This window comes from Bubalus kerabau, chromosome 3 (genome assembly GCF_029407905.1).
Source record: "Bubalus kerabau isolate K-KA32 ecotype Philippines breed swamp buffalo chromosome 3, PCC_UOA_SB_1v2, whole genome shotgun sequence".
NCBI classification, from domain to species: Eukaryota; Metazoa; Chordata; class Mammalia; order Artiodactyla; family Bovidae; genus Bubalus; species Bubalus kerabau.
In genome coordinates this window covers 88,254,468-88,275,152 of record NC_073626.1, presented here as the reverse complement: position 1 = coordinate 88,275,152, position 20,685 = coordinate 88,254,468, and the positions used below count along the sequence as shown (strand labels likewise).

The 20,685-nt window shown below is 37.5% G+C and overlaps 1 protein-coding gene across 2 annotated transcripts in view; it reads left to right on the top strand.

Moving 5' to 3' along the window:
* Positions 1–20,685, top strand: part of SLC4A10 (solute carrier family 4 member 10) — a 245,610-nt gene that overhangs the window by 81,641 nt on the left and 143,284 nt on the right. For both annotated transcript variants that reach the window (XM_055572418.1, XM_055572417.1), the window contains exon 5: positions 13,670–13,830. In XM_055572418.1, the coding sequence (XP_055428393.1) occupies positions 13,670–13,830 (161 nt within the window). The remainder of the gene's footprint in view (positions 1–13,669; positions 13,831–20,685) is intronic.

The window sequence follows — 20,685 nt, the reverse complement described above, 5'->3', positions numbered from 1 at the left end:
CCCTGGGATTCTCCAGGCAAGAACACTGGAGTGGGTTGCCATTTCCTTCTCCAATGCATGAAAGTGAAAAGTGAAAGTGAAGTTGCTGAGTCATGTCTGACTCTTAGCGACCCCATGGACTGTAGCCTACCAGGCTCCTCCATCCATGGGATTTCCCAGGCAAGAGTACTGGAGTGGGGTGCCATTGGTTAACTATAAAATGGGAAAGACTAGAGACCACTTCAAGAAAGTTAGAGACACCAAGGAAACATCTCATACAAAGATGGGAAAAATAAAGGGCAGAAATGGTATGGGCCTACTGGAAGCAGAAGATATTAAGAGGTGGCAAAAATACACAGAAGAACTATACAAAAAAGATCTTCATGACCCACATAAACACGATGGTGTGACCACTCACCTAGAGCCAGACATCCTGGAATGCGAAGTCAAGTGGGCCTTAGGAAACATCATTACAAACAAGCTAGTGGAGGTGATGGAACCCCAGTTGAGCTATTTCAAATCTTAAAAGATGATGCTGTGAAAGTGCAGCACTCAATATGCCAGAAAATTTGGAAAACTCAGCAGTGGCCCCAGTACTGGAAAAAGTCAGTTTTCATTCCAGTCCCAAAGAAAGGCAATACAAAGAATGTTCAAACTACTACACAATTGCACTCACCTCACATGCTAGCAAAGTAATGCTCATAATTCTGCAAGCCAGGCTTTAGCAATACATGAACCGAGAATTTCCAGATGTTCAAGCTGGATTTAGAAAAGGCAGAGGAACCATAGATCAAATTACCAACATCCGTTGGATCATTGAAAAAGCAAAAGAGTTCCAGAAAAACATCTATTTCTGCTTTATGACTGTGCCAAAGTCTTTGATTTCAGTGTTGACCATCTGGTGATGTCCATGTGTAGAGTCTTCCCTTGTCTTGTTGCAAGAGGGTGTTTGCTATGACCAGTGTGTTCTCTTGGCAAAACTCTATTAGCTTTTGCCCTGCTTCATTCTGTACTCCAAGGCCAAATTTGCCTGTTACTCCAGATGTTTCTTGGAGAAGAAATGGCAACCCACTCCAGTGTTCTTACCTAGAGAATTCCAGGGAAGGGGGTTCCTGGTGGGCTGCTGTCTATGGGGTCTCACAGAGTCGGACACGACTGAAGCGACTTAGCAGCAGCAGCAGTAGGAGCCAGGTGTTTCTGACTTCCTACTTTTGCATTCCAGTCCCCTATAATGAAAAGGACATCATTTGGGGGAGTTAGTTCTAAAAGGTCTTCTGGTCTTCATAGAACTGTTCAACTTCAGCTTCTTCAGCATTACTGGTTGGGACATAGGCTTGGATTACCGCGATATTGAATGCTTTATTGACTGTGCCAAAGCCTTTGACTGTGTGGATCACAATAAACTGTGGAAAATTCTGAAAGAGATGGGAATACCAGACCACCTGACCTGCCTCTTGAGAAACCTATATGCAGGTCAGGAAGCAACAGTTAGAACTGGACATGGAACAACAGACTGGTTCCAAATAGGAAAAGGAGTACGTCAAGGCTGTATATTGTCACCCTGCTTATTTAACTTCTATGCAGAGTACATCATGAGAAACGCTGGGCTGGAAGAAGCACAAGCTGGAGTCAAGATTGCCAGGAGAAATATCGATAACCTCCGATATGCAGATGACACCACCCTTATGGCAGAAAGTGAATAGGAACTAAAAAGCCTCTTGATGAAAGTGAAAGTGGAGAGTGAAAAAGTTGGCTTAAAGCTCAACATTCAGAAAACTAAGATCATGGCATCCGGTCCCATCCCTTTATGGCAGATAGGTGGGGAAACAATGGAAACAATGAAACTTTATTTTGGGGGGCTCCAAAATCACTGCAGATGTGACTGCGGCCATGAAATTAAAAGACACTTGCTCCTTGAAAGAAAAGCTATGACCAACCTAGACAGCATATTAAAAAGCAGACATTACTTTGCCAACAAAGGTCCATCTAGTCAAGGCTATGGTTTTTCCAGTGGTCATGTATGGATGTGAGAGTTGGACTGTGAAGAAAGCTGAGCACTGAAGAATTGATGCTTTTGAACTGTGGTGTTGGAGAAGACTCTTGAGAGTCCTTTGGACTGCAAGGAGGTCCAACCAGTCCATCCTAAAGGAGATCAGTCCTAGGTGTTCATTGGAAAGACTGATGCTGAAGCTGAAACTCCAATACTTTGGCCACCTGATGAGAAGAACTGACTCAGTAGAAAGGACCCTGATGCTGGGAAAGATGGAAGGCAGGAGGAGAAGGGGATGACAGAGGATGAGCTGATTGGATGACATCACTGACTCAATGGACATGAGTTTGAGCAAGCTCCAGGAGTTGGTGATGGACAGGGAAGCCTGGCCTGGTGCAGTCCATGGTGTTGCAAAGAGTTGGACATGAATGAGTAACTGAACGGAACTACCAAATTTTAGTTTTACATATTGCCAGGGATCTTTTTCAGATATAGATTCAGGAGGGCTCAGGGACAGAGTTTCGGATCTTGCATTTAAACACTGTTTGATTCCTGTGTCAGGAAGATCCCCTAAAGATCCTGGGAAATCCCATGGACAGAGGAGCTTAGGGGGCTACAGTCCATGGGTTACAAAACATCAGACAGGTCTGAGCACCCATACATTTAACTCTAGCCATAGAAAAGTAAAAAAGCAAGAGTATTGTTCTATTCTTATTTATAGTATCTCTCCTCAAAGGCAATCACTGTTAATTGCTTCTTGTATATTTTTTCATAAACATTTTAATGCCCACATCTGCATGTAAATGTATGCCCTTTTTATGTTTATATAAGAGGAATTTATATTGTGTTCATGCCTTGTTTTTTTGACCTAATATATTTGGATCATTTTCCACATTATCAGTATAGATTACTCAGTCCTTTTAATCTATTAATGACTGCATTACATTTAATTATATGGATGAAATTTATTTATTCAGCCAGTCTTTATAAGGATTTAGATTGTTTTATTTATTTATTTTTGCTGTAATAATCATTTACACATATATTTTGGCATTATTTTGTAGGTATTTATGTAGGATGACTTTTTGACAGTGGGATTTGTATATCAAAGAGAGCAGACTTTTTACTTTTGTAGATATTACAAAATTGCCTTGATAAAACATTTTGGTAATTTGCACTTTCTTCAACAATGTATGAGGATTCTTATTTCCCTCAAACCGTTGCTACCGAAAATCATCAAACTTGTAAAAATTTTAGCTAATTTTATAGGTGCAAAATTTCATTGTTTTAATCTGTATTTTTAATTATTAGTGAGATTGAATATCTTTTCATATGTTTTTATGTTTTTCTGGAGAACTAGCTGTTTATTTCCTTTACTGGTTTTATTTCAAGTCATTCATTTTTGTTATTTGTGTTTTTTAATGCCTTAAAACTAGGGTATGTTATTCTGTGTGAATTACCCTTTTTAATGAAAATATATATATAAATTAAATTCTTTCTGATGCTATTATAATATTTTAAATATAGAACTAAATTTGAAACAGTTTTTATTAATATATGGCCTGTAAAATTTTAAGATTAAGAACCATCTACCTAATTTTTTTCTTTGAACTGCATCAAAACATAAGTACTATTTTCAAAGACATAATATATGTGCTCATCTTTTTTGATGACAGAAAAACAATATATGATAATATTCTCCACCAATTAGTTTTATAAATTTTGCTCTTTTATGATGAAAAGTTTTTGATAAGGAATTTAAAGTGCAGACCTCCCTGTTTAAGGCTAGAATCATCTATCCTCAACTAGTTCTAAGAAACAAGTGTTCCTGGCTGACTTAAACAAAGAAGATTGATGGTTATGATGACTGTACAGCTCTGATTACAGTTTCTTTAATCAATTGCTGAGAATTACTTCTTGGCAGCATTTTTTAAAAAATGTATTTCTTCTTTCTCCTCCCTCAGAATAGAGCAGAGAATTAGGAATATGTGTTCTGACGTAAAAATCTAGGGTTTTTTACCTTCTAGATCAAATGGTGATCTATTCCTTTTAAACACTAACTTCTTGTAACTTTCCCACTCTCTTCAAGCTAGGAGATAGCAGAGTAATACCAGAATCTAGCTCTCTGCCTATCACAGTTGAGCAGGTAAGGTTTTATCATGGTCTAATGGATTAACTTGAACGACATTTTATTCTAAGTCACCAAAATATGTTGCTACTTATTTATAAAGAATGAAAGAGATGATCTAGTTAATTATTAGTATTATTTAATATTATTAGATAGGGCCTGTGTTCTTAGCCCTGCTTCTGGTGCATATATTTGAGGTTCAAATAAACATCTGATAAGCAGTCAAAATAGTAACAGACATTGAAGAGAAGAGTAGTAAATTTTGGCTGAGGCACAATACTTCAGGAAAGAACAGAACATATTTATTGAGGACTTAGAAATGAAGTAGGTTTTAATGTGGTGAAAGTAATTTTGTTCTGGACAACCTAGTTCATCTAAAAAGACTAATTTTAGTTAATTCATGACTCTGAGTTTTCAAATGCAGTTTAATTCTAATAGATCATTAGCCTAACCATTTGAACTATTTCTTTCTTTTGATTAGTATTCCAGGGGTAATTAATAATTTTCTACCCTAATAGTAGAAATTAAAAAGGATATTTTATCAGCACATTGCACCTGCCACATATCACACCTAGAATTTTCATGCCCACTGTTGTTGCCAATTAAAGCTTAGGTAAAGTTTTAGATTTTGAAGCTAAATTTTGAATCATAATTATTTAATAAATGTTTGTGAAAACCAGCTGTTCACTTTTAAAGACCCTAAAAGAAGCCATATGGCTGGGCTCATGAAATCAGCACAATTACAATGTCCTGCTTATAAATAGCATGTAATGTTATTAATAGAAAAGTACGCAAAGGTACCACAGCTGTGCAATTGTGGAAACATGTTTGACTCACTGTGGTTGCCCTTTAAAACGTTTCCCACAAATGAGCTCAGCAGAGGCAAACCCAGGGGTAGCAGTTAGGCCTCTGATACATAGATGGTAATGTGGAAAAAGATGATTAAATCAAACCAATTTTATTCATGATGTGAAGGTATTCAATATTCAAAATTGGTAGAGGTTCAAGTCAGCAAGATTTTTCAGTGGAGTGTGAGGTGTGAAAATAATATGGGTTAAGAACAGCTAATGTCAAAAAGGATGAGATGGCTGGATGGCATCACTGACTCGATGGACGTGAGTTTGAGTGAACTCCAGGAGTTGGTGATAGACAGGGAGGCCTGGCATGCTGCAATTCATGGGGTCGCAAAGAGTCAGACACGACTGAGTGACTGAACTGAAATGAATGTCAATAAACTCTAACTTTGGATATATTTTATTTTCCCTTTCCCCTTGAAATAGGCACTTTATGATCACATATTTTATTCTCTAGCCCCTATCCTAACCATGTTCCCTTTTAACCCTCAATATCCTTAACTCTACTCCATAAAAAGATGTTTTCTCTTGAAAATTCATGACTTTCCCCAAGGCTATGATTTTAGATGATACAGTAACTCCTTATTTGGATAGAATCAGAGAATAAAATTATTAGAAAAGTTAAACTGAATTAGTGAGAATAAAATAAACAGAAAGAGTTAAATTCCATAGAAAAAGTCCATTTCTAATTTACAGAAGAATTTTATTTTGTAGATTTCTTATATGTGTATTGTAGAGGAGATTATCATCAACTTAATCCTCAAAGAATTCAGGAAACACCTATTTTATGTTGTTGTTGCTTAGTAGAAAGAGATTCCAATGTGTTAATTATGGATGAAAACAGACCCAGACTTACTGAAGGAAATGAAAATAAACTCAAAGAGTTTAAATCCACCCTTCCCCCATAGAAAATATCATGCAATTGGCCTACAATTTCAGTTTTTCTTATTGTCTTTCACATCTCATTCATGCTCGTGAGACTCCTGTTTGCTTTGGTTTGCTAGTCAAACAAGTGTCAGCTGAGTTTATTTGAAAACTGAAATAAATTACAGCAGTTTAGGTCATTAACTGCAGTCAGGCATTTTGCAACTGACAGTATATTCAGTGACTACAGATCTTGAAACAGGATTTGGTGTGTTCTCAGGCCTGCTAATTTCTATCTTTAGAGTATGAAATGGAATGAAAAACAGAAAAGAGAGATATACGTATATATCTTTAAAATATATTCATTTAAATATCTTTCAAAGCTTTTGGCATCATTCTGGAGTTGGCATAAAGCACTGAATCTTGAAGTGTTTAGTAACTTGATATTTGTAACTCGTGGGTTCCTTTTTATGGGAAGCATCTGATGCTTCCTCCTGTAATACTCATAATGGTTATATCAAACCATCCATGCATATAACTTATATTTGGTCATCCAAACTGCATGAAACTCCCAAGAGTCTCCATTCTTTTCTGAAAGACCAAACCCTCAATTTGAAGGAAATTATTCTAAAGGAAGTAGTTTTGTTTTTAAAATGTCTTTTCAGAAACACATAGATCAATGGAACAGAATAGAGAATTAAGAAAGACTAACCCAAGTTCTGTGGTGTTGGAGAAGACTCTTGAGAATCCCTTGGACTGCAAGGAGATACAACCAGTCCATCCTAAAGGAAATCAGTCCTGAATATTCATTGGAAGGACTGATGTTGAAACTCAAACTGCAATACTTTGGCCACCTGATGCAAAGAGCTGACTCATTTGAAAAGACCCTGATGCTGGGAAAGATTGAAGGAAGGAGGAGAAGGGGACGACAGAGGATGAGATGGTTGGATGGTATCAATGACTCAATGGACATGAGGTTGAGTAAACTCTGGGAGTTGGTGATGGACAGGGAGGCCTGGCATGCTGTGATTCATGGGGTCGCAAACAGTCGGACACAATTGAGCGACTGAACTGAATCCAAGTTCAGCTAAGTGATTTTTGACAAAGGTGAAGAAAGAATTGTCTTTTCAAAAAATGGTACTAGCACAGAGTTCTATAAGTAAAAAAAAAAAAATTAACTTCAATCTAAACTTCACAGTGTACACAATATTAATTCAAAATAAATCATAAATCTAAATGTAAAACATAAAGCTATACAAACATTATGGAAAATGTAGGAGAAAATCTTCAGGACCAAGGGCTAGAAGATGAGTTTTTAGACATGATATTGAAAGCACAATCTTTTAACTAAAAGAAAATATTTTAAAATTTGACTTCATTGGAATTAAAAACTTTTTGCTGTGAAAAAAACAAAACCTGTTAGAGGATGAAGACAAACTACTGACAGGGAGAAAATATTTGCAAACCACATATTTGACAAAAATATTGTATCTAGAATAGGTAAAGAGCTTTCAAAGTTCAACAGTATAAAAACAAATCAATTAGGAAAATGTGCAAAAACAAGTAAATAAACAAAGACTTTTCAGAGAAGAGATACACATTGCAAATAGAGATATAAGCAGTGTTCAAAATCATAAGTCATGAGAGAAATGTAAATTAAAACCACTGTGAGATACTACTGCACACCTAATAGAATAACTAAAATAAAAAAATAGTCATAATAGCAAATGCTGATGAGGATTCAGGAGACTGGATCTCTCCGCTATTGCTGGCACCAGTGTAAAATGGTAGCACTACTCTAGAAAACAGTTTGACAGTTTCTTATAAAACTAAGCATGTACTAGTGAATAAGACTCAGCAAACACAGTCTTAGGCATTTACCCTAGAGAGATGAAAACGCATTCACACAAAAATCTCTACATGAATGTTCATAGCAGCTTCATTTGTGAAAGCAAAAACCTATAAACAACACAAATATCCTTCATTGGGTGAGTGGTTAAATAAACGGATACATCCATACAGTGGAAAACTTTTCACCAATAAAAAGGAACAATCTACTGATATATACAACAACTTGGATGGATCTCAAAGACATTGTGCTTTAGTGAAAGATGTCTATCTCCAAAAGTTGCAAACTGTATAATTACACACTTAGCCAACAAAGGTCCATCTAGTCAAGGCTATAGTTTTTCCAGTGGTCATGTATGGATGTGAGAGTTGGACTGTGAAGAAAGCTGAGCGCTGAAGAATTGATGCTTTTGAACTGTGGTGTTGGAGAAGACTCTTGAAAGTCCCTTGGACTGCAAGGAGGTCCAATCAGTCCATCCTAAAGGAGATCAGTCCTAGGTATTCATTGGAAAGACTGATGCTGAAGCTGAAACTCCAGTACTTTGGCCACCTCCTGTGAAGAGTTGACTCATTGGAAAAGACCCTGATGCTGGGAGGGATTGGGGGCAGGAGGAGAAGGGGACGACAGAGGATGAAATGGCTGGATGGCATCACTGACTCGATGGACGTGAGGCTCAGTGAACTCCAGGAGTTGGTGATGGACAGGGAGGCCTGGCGTGCTGCGATTCATGGGACCGCAAAGAGTTGGACACAACTGAGTGACTGAACTGAACTGAATGTCCTCAAAATGACAAAACTATAGTGATGAAGAAAAGATTAATGATTACTAGGGGACAGAAACAGGGTGAAGACTGAGACTATAAAGGAAGCTCATTTGTGATGATGGAGCAGTTACATATTTTGATTATAGTGGCAGTTACTGAATCTTTTGTTGTTGTTCGATTGCTAAGCTGTAGTTGACGAGCCTTATTAATGACTATCACATGGTCTCTGATGCATAATGACCCCGAAAGGGGTAAAAATTGTTAAGATTCACTAATATGAAAATATTCTGAACTGTGTAGGCAAAAATACATGTATATGTTGTATATAGATGTATATATATAATTGCTGTAATATTGCCACCATTTGAAGAGATGCTGTCAACGATTTGTGCTCAAGTGTAAGTTTTTTCAACCTTCAAACATTCTATAAACTCATGGTGGGCGTAGGTATACTCCTGTCTCTAAACTTGTGGCAGACATAGCCATTTTTCCCTATTAGTTTCCTTTTTACTTCCTGACATTTTGGTCCTTGAACACTAAGAACAGATCCAGAGTTTCTTTATCTTTCTTGGAACTCTACACATTAATCTTTCTGACTATCCCTTTTGGTTAGCTTTTTTAGCTGGCTAGTATACTGATTCTTTACTAGACAACATACTTGTCCTCTGTTGGAGTTGGAGTGTTTGTATAATTTTTTTATGTAAAACAGTAATATAATATCATAGAGAGAGGAAGTTCGAGTGATACTGCATGGCAAGAGGAAGTTAGGGCAAAAGTGACAAGGAGAGGAAAAAAATGAGGAAAATGGTATGGAGTGAAGAGAGGCATTTAGGTGAGGGTTTGTTAGAAATGGTGGAATTAAATTGGTTATCTACTGAGATTAAAAAGGAAGTTCTTAAAAGAATAAGATATTTAGTATGACTGCCAAGCAGTAAAATCATCAATTTCTCTTTATTCCTTCCATTTATCTTAGTTAGAAAAAAATCTCAGATATTACTGTTCATTTCACTCCAAGAAGGCAGTGGTTTCCCATTTGGCACTGTGATATCAAGAGTCTTCTATTCTTAGCCCTGGCAGGAACATTTAGGTAATGCAAATTGAGCTCAGTTCTTATAGATTTAGTCCCTAGAAGTGACTGCAATCACAAGATTTTATGCAAGCAGGCCTAATAAGTATTTTTCCAGCAGAATAATCCTCAAATTATACTAGTTTCTCTAAAAATTGAAGGGCAAAATTTTCAAAAGTTTCGTATATTGTTTTTAGACTTTCCACTAAATAAAAATGACTACTCTTTCATTTCCTTTTGCATTTTATTATCATTCCATGAAGTGTACACTCTTTATTAGTTCTATTACAGATTCCCTGTGACCACTGAATAAACATTTGTTGTTGTTTACTTGCTAAGTACTGTCTGACTCTTGCCACCCCATGGACTAGCCTGCCAGGCTCCTCTGTCTGTGATATTTCCCAGGCAAGTATACTGGAGTGGATTACCATTTTCTCTGGAGATCTTCCCAATTCAGGGATCAAACCCACATCTCCTGTACTGGCAGGCAGATTCTTTGCCACTGAGCCACCAAGGAAGCCCGATTAAACACTTATATTAATATAATTTTCAGTTCAGTTCAGTTCACTCACTCAGTCATGTCCGGCTCTTTGCAACCACATGAACCACAGCATCGCCAACTCCCAGAGTTCATCCAAACTCATGTCCATTGAGTTGCTGAGCCATCCAACTGCCTCATCCTCTGTCGTCCCCTTCCCCTCCTGCCCTCAATCTTTCCCAACATCAGGGTCTTTTCAAATGAGTCAGCTCTTTGCAACAGGTGGCCAAAGTATTGGAGTTTTAGCTTCAACATCAGACCTTAAAATGAACAACCAGGACTGATCTCCTTTAGGATGGACTGGTTGGATCTCCTTGAAGTCCAAGGGATTCTCAAGAGTCTTCTCCAACACCACAGTTCAAAAGCATCAATTCTTCAGCACTCATCTTTCTTTATAGTCCAACTCTCACATCCATACATGACTACTGGAAAAAATAGCCTTGACTAGACAGACCTTTGTTGGCAAAGTAATGTCTCTGCTTTTGAATATGCTGTCTAGGTTGGTCATAACTTTCCTTCCAAGGAGTAAGTGTCTTTTAATTTCATGGCTGCAGTCACCATCTGCAGTGATTTTGGAGTCCAAAAAAATACAGTCTGACACTGTTTCCCATCTATTTGCCACGAAGTGATGGGACCAGATGCCATGGTCTTAGTTTCCTGAATGTTGAGCTTTAAGCCTACTTTTTCACTCTCCTCTTTCACTTTCATCAAGAGGCTCTTTAGTTCCTCTTCACTTTCTGCCATAAGGGTGGTGTCATCTACATATCTGAGGTTATTGATATTTCTCCAGCAATCTTGATTCCAGCTTGTGGTTCATCCAGCCCAGCGTTTCTCATGATGTACTCTGCATATAATTTAAATAAGCTGGATGACAGTATACAGCCTTGGCATCCTCCTTTTCCTATTTGGAACCAGTCTGTTGTTCCTTGTCCAGTTCTAACTGTTGCTTCCTGAGCGGCATATAAGTTTCTCAAGAGGCAGGTCAGGTGGTCTGGTATTCCCATCACTTTCAGAATTTTCCACAGTTTATTGTGATCCACACAGTCAAAAGCTTTGGCATAGTCAATAAAGCAGAAATAGATGTTCTTCTGGAACTCTCTTGCTTTTTGGATGATCCAGCGGATGTTGGCAATTTGATATCTGGTACCTCTTCCTTTTCTGAAACCAGCTTGAATATCTGGAAGTTCATGGTTCACGTATTGCTGAAGCCTGGCTTGGAGAATTTTGAGCATTACTTTCTTAGTGTGTGAAATGAGTGCAATTGTGCGGTAGTTTGAACATTCTTTTCTTTGGGATGGGAATGAAAACTGACCTTTTCCAGTCTTGTGGCCACTGCTGAGTTTTCCAAATTTGCTGGCATATTGAGTGCAGCACTTTCACAGCATCATCTTTTAGGATTTGAAATAGCTCAACTGGAATTCCATCACCACCACTAGCTTTGTTCATAGTGATGCTTTCTAAGGCCCACTTCACTTCACACTCCAGGATGTCTGGCTCTAGGTGAGTGATCACACCATCGTGATTATCTTGGTCATGAAGATCTATTTTGTACAGTTCTGTGTTTTCTTGCCACCTCTTCTTAATATCTTCTGCTTCTGTTAGGTCCCTACCATTTCTGTCCTTTATCGAGCCCATCTTTGCATGAGATGTTCCCTTGGTATCTTTAATTTTCTTTAAGAGATCTCTAGTCTTTCCCATTCTATTGTTTTCCTCTATTTCTTTGCATTGATTGCTGAGGAAGGCTTTCTTATCTCTCCTGGCTGTTCTTTGGAACTCTGCATTCAATAGGTATATCTTTCCTTTTCTCCTTTGCTTTTTTCTTCTCTTCTTTTCACAGGTATTTGTAATGCCTCCCCAGACAGCCATTTTGTTTTTTTGCATTTCTTTTTCCTAGGGATGGTCTTGATCCCTGTCTCCTGTACAATGTCATGAACCTCTGTCCATAGTTCATCAGGCACTCTGTCTATCAGATCTAGTCCCTTAAATCAATTTGTTACTTCCACTGTATAATCATAAAGGATTTGATTTAGGTCATATCTGAATGGTTTAGTGGTTTTCTCCACTTTATTCAATTTCAGTCTGAATTTGGCAATTAGAAGTTCATGATCTGAACCACAGTCAGCTCCTGGTCTTGTTTTTGCTGGCTGTATAGAGCTTCTCCAACTTTGGCTGCAAAGAATATAATCAATCTGATTTTGGTGTCTACCATCTGGTGATGTCCATGTGTAGAGTCTTCTCTTGTGTTGTTGGAAGAGGGTGTTTGCTATGACCAGTGCATTCTCTTACCACAACTCTATTAACCTTTGCCTGCTTCATTCTGTACTCCAATGCCAAATTTGCCTGTTACTCCAGGTGTTTCTTGACTTCCTACTTTTGCATTCCAGTCCCCTATAATGAAAAGGACATCTTTTTTGGGTGTTAGTTCTAAAAGGTTTTCATAGAACCGTTCAACTTTAGCTTCTTCAGCATTACTGGTCAGGGCATAGACTTGAATTACCATGATAGCCAATGGTTTTCTTTGGAAATGAGCAGAGATCATTCTGTCGATTTTGAGATTGCTTCCCAGTACTGCATTTTGGACTCTTGTTGACTATGATGGCTACTCCATTTCTTCTAAGGGATTCCTGCCCACAGTTCAGTTCTGTTCAGTTGCTCAGTCATATCCGATTCTTTGTGACCCCATGAATCTCAGCATGCCAGGCCTCCCTGTTCATCACCAACTCCCGGAGTTTACCCAAACTCATGTCTTAGTAGATAAAATGGTCTTCTGAGTTAAATTCACCCATTCCAGTCCATTTTATTTCTCTGATTCCTAGAATGTCGACGTTCACTCTTGCCATCTCCTGTTTAGCCACTTCCAGTTTGCCTTGATTCATGGACCTAACATTCCATGTTCCTATGCAATATTGCTCTTTACTGCATCAGACCTTGCTTCTATCACCAGTCACATCCACAACCGGGTGTTGTTTTTGCTTTGGCACCATCCCTTCATTCTTTCTGAAGTTATTTCTCTGGTGATCTCCAGTATCATATTGGGCACCTAGCGATGTGAGGAGTTCCTCTTTCAGTGTCCTATCTTTTTGCTTTTTCATACTGTTCATGGGGTTCTCAAGGCAAGAATACTGAAATGGTTTGCCATTCTCTTCTCCAGTGGACTGCATTCTGTCAGGCCCATACGGCATGGACTAATTTCATGAGTTAGACAAGGCTGTGGTCCGTGTGATCAGATTGGCTAGTTGTCTGTGATTGTGGTTTCAGTCTGTTTGCCCTCTGATGCCCTCTCTCAGTGCCTACCAGCTTACTTGGGTTTCTCTTACCCTGGACGTGGGGTATGCCCTCACGCCGCTTCCTGCTTCTGCGACGCCCAACTGCCGCTAGCCACTCCTGTGCCAAAAAATTAATAAAAGTAACTTAAAGTTTTTCTTTGTTTTAAATATATCTCTCAGTGACAGATAGAATGTTAAATGGAATTAAAATGAAATAAACCAGAGGTCTTGTGTTGGCTTTTACTTCTAAAACCCTTGAAACCAAGAAATAATGTCAATATCTTTATGTGTCTACCTTTTATTATTGAGATAAAGATTCATTTATCTACAGTGTAACTCTCAGTGTGCTGATGATATTATTTATTTGTATAGGTGGTTGAAGTTTGAAGAAGATGTGGAAGATGGAGGGGAAAGGTGGAGCAAGCCTTATGTGGCTACTCTTTCACTGCACAGCTTATTTGAGTTAAGAAGTTGTATTCTGAATGGAACTGTGTTGCTGGACATGCATGCCAATACTTTAGAAGAAATTGCAGGTATATCTTTTATTCTCCTTAGTCTAGTTCATCATTATGGTGCAGCTGATTTTTTTTTACTCTTTTTTTTCCTTATAATTCTATATATGTATAATTTTTAGGAAATTAATTCTCATGATCAATGTATGAGACCTTAAAAATAACTTTGTTTTACCACCTCATTTAAGATAAAAGAAGTTTGAATCTCAAAGATACATGGTCTAACTTACAGTGGCAAGTAGACAAGAACCTATATATCTTAGCTCCTATCTAGGCTATACTGTTTTTGTTTTTCAACATAGTATATAATTAGGCTGCCATGAAAAAAAACAGAAAGAAAAATCCATAAAGCTAGAGATTGATTTTTTTCAATATTCAGATACATGAAATAACCAAATGAAAAAATTTCAATAAATAGGAAAAATATTAGCTTAGAATAGAATGGAAAGCTATGGCCATTTATTTTAAATTATATATTGGTTTATGACTGTGCTGGGTCTTGGTTGCTGTGCACCAGCTTTCTCTGGTGGTGGTGCACAGGCTTCTTATTGTGGCTTCTCTTGTTCTGGAGCACCAAGCTCTCAGTGCTCAGGCTTCAGTAGTCACAGCACATGGGCTCACTGACTGTGACTCACCAGCTCTGGAGCACAGGCTCAGTAGTTGTGGTACACTGACTTAGTTGCCCCAAGCATATGGGATCTTTCCAGACCAGGGATGGAACCTGCCTCTCCTACATTGGCAGGCAGATTCTTAACCATTGGACCACTAGGGATGCCCCTGGCCATTTTTTTTAATTTATTTTTTTATTGAAGGATAATTGCTTTACAGAATTTTGTTTTCTGTCAAACCTCAACATGAATTAACCATCAGTTCAGTTCAGTTCAGCTGAGTCGCTCAGTCGTGTCCGACTCTTTGCGACCCCATTAATCACAGCACGCCAGGCCTCCCTGTCCATCACCAACTCCCAGAGTTCACTGAAACTCATGTCCATCAAGTCGGTGATGCCATCCAGTCATCTCATCCTCTGTCGTTCCCTTCTCCTCCTGTCCCCAATCCCTCCCAGCATCAGAGTCTTTTCCAATGAGTTAACTCTTCGCATGAGGTGGCCAAAGTATTGGAGTTTCAACTTCAGCATCAGTCCTTCCAATGAACACCCAAGACTGATCTCCTTTAGGATGGACTGGTTGCATCTCCTTGCAGTCCAGGGGACTCTCAAGAGTCTTCTCCAACACCACAGTTCAAAAGCATCAATTCTTTGGTGCTCAGCTTTCTTCACAGTCCAACTCTCACATCCATACATGACCACTGGAAAAACTATAGCCTTGACTAGACGGACCTTTGTTGGCAAAGTAATGTCTCTGCTTTTCAATATGCTATCTAGGTTGGTCATAACTTTCCTTCCAAGGAGTAAGTGTCTTTTAATTCCATGGCTGCAATCACCATCTGCAGTGATTTTGGAGCCCCCAAAAATAAAGTCAGCCACTGTTTCCACTGTTTCCCCATCTATTTCCCATGAAGTGATGGGACCAGATGCCATGATCTTCCTTTTCTGAATGTAGAGCTTTCAGCCAACCTTTTCACTCTCCTCTTTCACTTTCATTTAGAGGCTTTCTAGTTCCTTTTCACTTTCTGCCATAAGGGTGGTATCATCTGCATATCTGAGATTATTGATATTTCTCCCGGCAATCTTGATTCCAGCTTGTGCTTCTTCCAGCCCAGCGTTTCTCATGATGTACTCTGCATATAAGTTAAATAAGGAGTACAGCCTTGATGTACTCCTTTTCCTATTTGGAACCAGTCTGCTGTTCCATGTCCAGTTTTAACTGTTGCTTCCTGACCTGCATATAGGTTTCTCAAGAGGCAGGTCACGTGGTCTGGTAGTACCATCTCTTTCAGAATTTTCCACAGTTTATTGTGATCCACACAGTCAAAGGCTTTGGCATAGTCAATAAAACAGAAAGAGATGTTTTTCTGGAACTCTTTTGCTTTTTCCATGATCCAGCGGATGTTGGCAATTTGATCTCTGGTTCCTTTGCCTTTTTGAAAACCAGCTTGAATATCTTGAAGTTCACGGCTCACATATTGCTGAAGCCTGGCTTGGAGAATTTTGAGCATTACTTTACTAGCGTGTGAGATGAGTGCAATTGTGCAGTAGTTTGAGCATTCTTTTGCATTGCCTTTTTTTGGGATTGGAATGAAAACTAATCTTTTCCAGTTCTGTGGCCTCTGCTGAGTTTTCCAAATTTGCTGGCATATTGAGTGCAGCACTTTCACAGCATCATCTTTCAGGATTTGAAATAGCTCAACTGGAATTCCATCACCTCCACTAGAATCAACCATAGGTATGCATATATCCCCTCTTTTTTGAACCTCCCTCCATCTCCCTCCTCATCCCACCCGTCTAGGTTGATACAGAGCCCCTGTTTGAGTTTCCTGAGCCATACAGCAAATTCCTGTTGGCTATCTATTTTACATATGGTAATGTAAGTTTTCATTTTACTCTTTCCATGCATCTCATTCTCTCCTCCCTTCTCCCCATGTCCATAAGTCTATTCTCTATGTCTGTTTATCCATTGCTGCCCTGTAAATAAATTCTTCAGAACCATTTTGCTAGATTCTGTATATGTGCATTAGAATATGATATTTTTCCTTTTCTGATTCACTTCATTCAGTATAATAGGTTCTAGATTCATCTGCCTCATCAGAACTGACTCAAATTCATTCCTTTTTATGGCTGAGTAATATTCCATTGTGTATATGTACCACAACTTCTTTATCCATTCATCTGTTGATGGGCATCTAGGTTGCTTCCATGTTCTAGCTATTGTAAATAGTGCTGCAATGAACAATGGGATACATGTGTATTTTTCAACCCTCGTTTCTTCAGGGTATATGTGTAGGAGTGGGGTTGCTGGGTCATATGGTGGTTTATTCCTAGTTTTTTTTAAGGAATCTCCATACCGTCTTCCATAGAGGTTGTATCAATTTACATTCCCACCAACAGTGCAAGGGCATTCCCTTTTCTCCACACCCTCTCCAGTATTTATTGTTTGTAGACTTTTTGATGGTGGCCATTTTGACTGGTGTGAGGTGATATCTCATTGTGGTTTTAATTTGCATTTCTCTTAATAATGAGCGATATTGAGCATTGTTTCATGTGTTTGTTAGAAGACATCTGTATGTCTTCTTTGGAGAAATGTCTGTTTAGGTATTTTTCCCACTTTTTGATTGGGTTTTTTGTTTTCCTACTATTGAGTTGTATGAGCTGCTTATATATTTTGGAAATTAATCCTTTGTCAGTTGTTTTATTTGCTATTTCTCCCATTCCGAGGGTTGTCTTTTCACCTTGCTTATAGTTTCCTTTGCTGTGCAAAAGCTTTTATGTTTAATCAGGTCCCAATTGTTTACTTTTGTTTTTATGTTCCATTTATTTTAAATTGAATTAAAAGTCTTGAATTCCAGAGGAAGCCAAGTGATATAGTTGAGATTAGTTTGTAACTGAAAACTGTGACTTGCCTCTGGGATGAATGATTTGTATTAGAAGCCTGTTATCACACAAGCAGTTATATTTAGGAAGCTTCTTACTGTTACTCTGGAAATAAAAGAAAAGAACTCCTGTATCTTTGATCTGGAAGCAAACACATTTTAGTAAAAACAAAATAATAAGAAAGAAACCCCCACAGAAATGAGTTTTGAAAGGGTATAAATAAAATGGTTAATGAAGGTTTTTTCAAAATAGAAACAAAGCTAAGACTCAAGCAGTTTTAAAAAGATTTCTAGTTTGGAAAAAAATAAAAGCAGTTGCATGTGGAGTTTATTTGTAGACTAGAAATACTTCAGAGAGATTTCAATGTCTTAATTATATTGCAGGGATGGGAAAAAAAAACCCCGAAACACTGTTTTCTGATCACATGAGAAAATATTGTATTAGAAAAATAATATATGTAATTTAATCTTCAAATAGCCTCATAAAGTGTCATTCCCATATTTCAGTAAGAAAATAGAAATTCTGAAACTTTCACAGTTCAAGTTCCATTTAAGTTCCTCTGACTTTAATCTCCATGTTCTTTCTATGGCATTACAACTACTGTCTGAAGAAAGAGATGGCTTGAAATGGATGTTGTTCATTCCTCTAAAATTATTTATTTGGTTGTTGGTGCTAGTAGGCATACGTACATTGCAATATGTGGGGGAAAAAGTAAGCATGGAGAGATATTTTGTTTGTTAAATCACGAACAAAACATACACACACACAGGGAAGATAAGCTTCCTTCCCCTCAGTCATACAACACTTAGAAAGAAGTTACATTTTATTTATTTATTTTTTTTTAATTTTTAAAATTTAAATTTATTTATTTTAATTAGAGGCTAATTACTTTACAGTATTGTATTGGTTTTGCCATACATCAACATGAATCCGCCACAGGTGTACACGTGTTCCCAATCCTGAACCCTCCTCCCACCTCCCTCCCCGTACCATCCCTCTGGGTCATCCCAGTGCACCAGCCCCAAGCTTCCTGTATCCTGCATCGAACCTGGACTGGTGATTCGTTTCTTATATGATATTATACATGTTTCAATGCCATTCTCCCAAATCATCACCCCCCCCTCCCTCTCCCATAGAGTCCAAAAGACTGTTCTATACATCTGTGTCTCTTTTGCTGTCTCACATACAGGGTTATTGTTACCATCTTTCTAAATTCCATATATATGCGTTAGTATACTGTATTGGTATTTACCTTTCTGGCTTACTTCACTCTGTATAATCGGCTCCAGTTTCATCCACCTCATTAGAACTGATTCAAATGTATTCTTTTTAATGGCTGAATAATACTCCATTGTGTATATGTACCACAGCTTTCTTATCCATTCATCTGCTGATGGACATCTAGGTTGCTTCCATGTCCTGGCTATTATAAACAGTGCTGCGATGAAAAATACAGAACTAGAGCCTAAATGACTGTATAAAATATACAGCATACTTTTTGGAAGAACACAGGATACAGTAACATGTCACATTAACCAAGACTTACAGTCTGTGGGGTTGCAAAGAGTTGGATGACTTAGCAAGTAGAACAATAACGTGGGAATTAGCAAACTTCCTGAGAATGTTGGTATAGTAGCCTTCCAACTCAATTTCCTAGCTTTACATTATGGAGTATTGCTGATACCAATAAAAATTTTATGTTTTAATTAGAAATGAAATGGTAAGACTTTCTGTAGCACTTCACCATTTAGGAAGCTCTTTTTAGTAATTCTACAGCTATCTTTTTGATTCTCAGACTTGGAACCGAGTACTATTATTGCTATCCTTCATAAATGAAGAGACTCAGAAGGTTAAAGGTCTTGTGAAAATAAGGTACTATTTCTGCTACTTAGTCAGTAGCATTTCATTACCTTTGAAAAAGGATTAATTCAAATGAGTTTTATATTGGCTCTTTTTAATGAAGCTGTCAAATTCCTCAGCATGGCAAAATTAGTCTCAGAAAGTAGTCCTCGTAGTTTTACCAGGCCTTAAATTTCTTAAAACATGTAATTTTGAATGGCTTCTTTAGGAATTTATTTCCACCAGAGAATATTCTGTTATAATTTGACGAAAACACTTATCATCTTAGCTTGGTTTTGTTGTCTAAATTTATGTTTCATTTCCCTAAACCTGCCCTCTTCCCCAAGCTCAGCTCGTTAGCTGTGTTGAATCTAGTTTTTTAAAGCAGATTACATTTTCTAAGTCTGTTCTTACAAATGAAAGTAGTTCAATGGAAGTCTCTGTACCCCAAATATTAATAGCTTTTTAGTATTCTTTATTCTCTTCTAATTAGTCTGTATCTTTCTGGCTCTAAAGTAGACTAACTTTTTTAATGTCTCATTTTCAATGTACAACAGTCTGTAAATTGCCATTCAGAAAAGGTCAGTAGTTTAGAGCTAATACCATGTAGAAAAATATGATTACAAATACTTGTGTAGATGATTATTACTTTAGGTTCCTTTTCAGTCATTAATGAGAAGAGATTCTCTCTGAGTAATTTTAATTTGGCTTATTTAATCCATATGTATTTATTTCTGTCCTCAATAAAATCTCATTAAAACATTTTCTCGTGATAGCTTATAATTATTTTCTTGTTGTTTACTCACTGCTATTTTTACTTCATGACAACTTAGCTGTATTATTGAGTGTGTAGTAAATATGTTTTACATTTTGAAGACTTCTAACTTTATATTTTCACATTTGTTACTATATTTTATTATCAAAGACACCTTGTGAGGTAGAGAGGAAACTATTTCCTCCATTCTATAAACAGATTAATAGTGATATATTACTATTCACTGCAGGAATATGGGAAATTCCTGCAGGAAATGGGAAATAGCTTCTTCTGATTAACCTATAATCATAAATTTTGTTTTATTCTACTTCATGATAATTTGGGACCATAGTGATTGTAATTAACTTTAAGATTTGGAAGTTTTTCTTCACCTCTTATTTATTATATATTTCTATACATTAGACAGTTACTAATGTATTAGTCATTAGTTTCTGTCTTGCGAGAGCTAGATATAATTGTTTATCTTTAAGAGCTCTAAGCCCTAGTACTTTGTAAATGCACAGACTCTACAGCTTAATGTTTTCTAGACATTTCCTAGTGGAGGAATATGGCCCAGATATTGTTTTAGAATGGTCAAGTATTTTTATATCAATGTTCTGATATGTTTTTGATTGACTCTTAAATAATTCCTTAAAGAGATTTTTGTAGACTTAGTAGGAGAAAATCCCATTTGTATCTGGCAGGTCTGTCAAGAATTTCTGGTGTAATTAAAGTAGGATTTTCTTCTGGATAAAGTTAATTTAAAAATGTCTATTTCCCAGTGTTTTAAGGAACT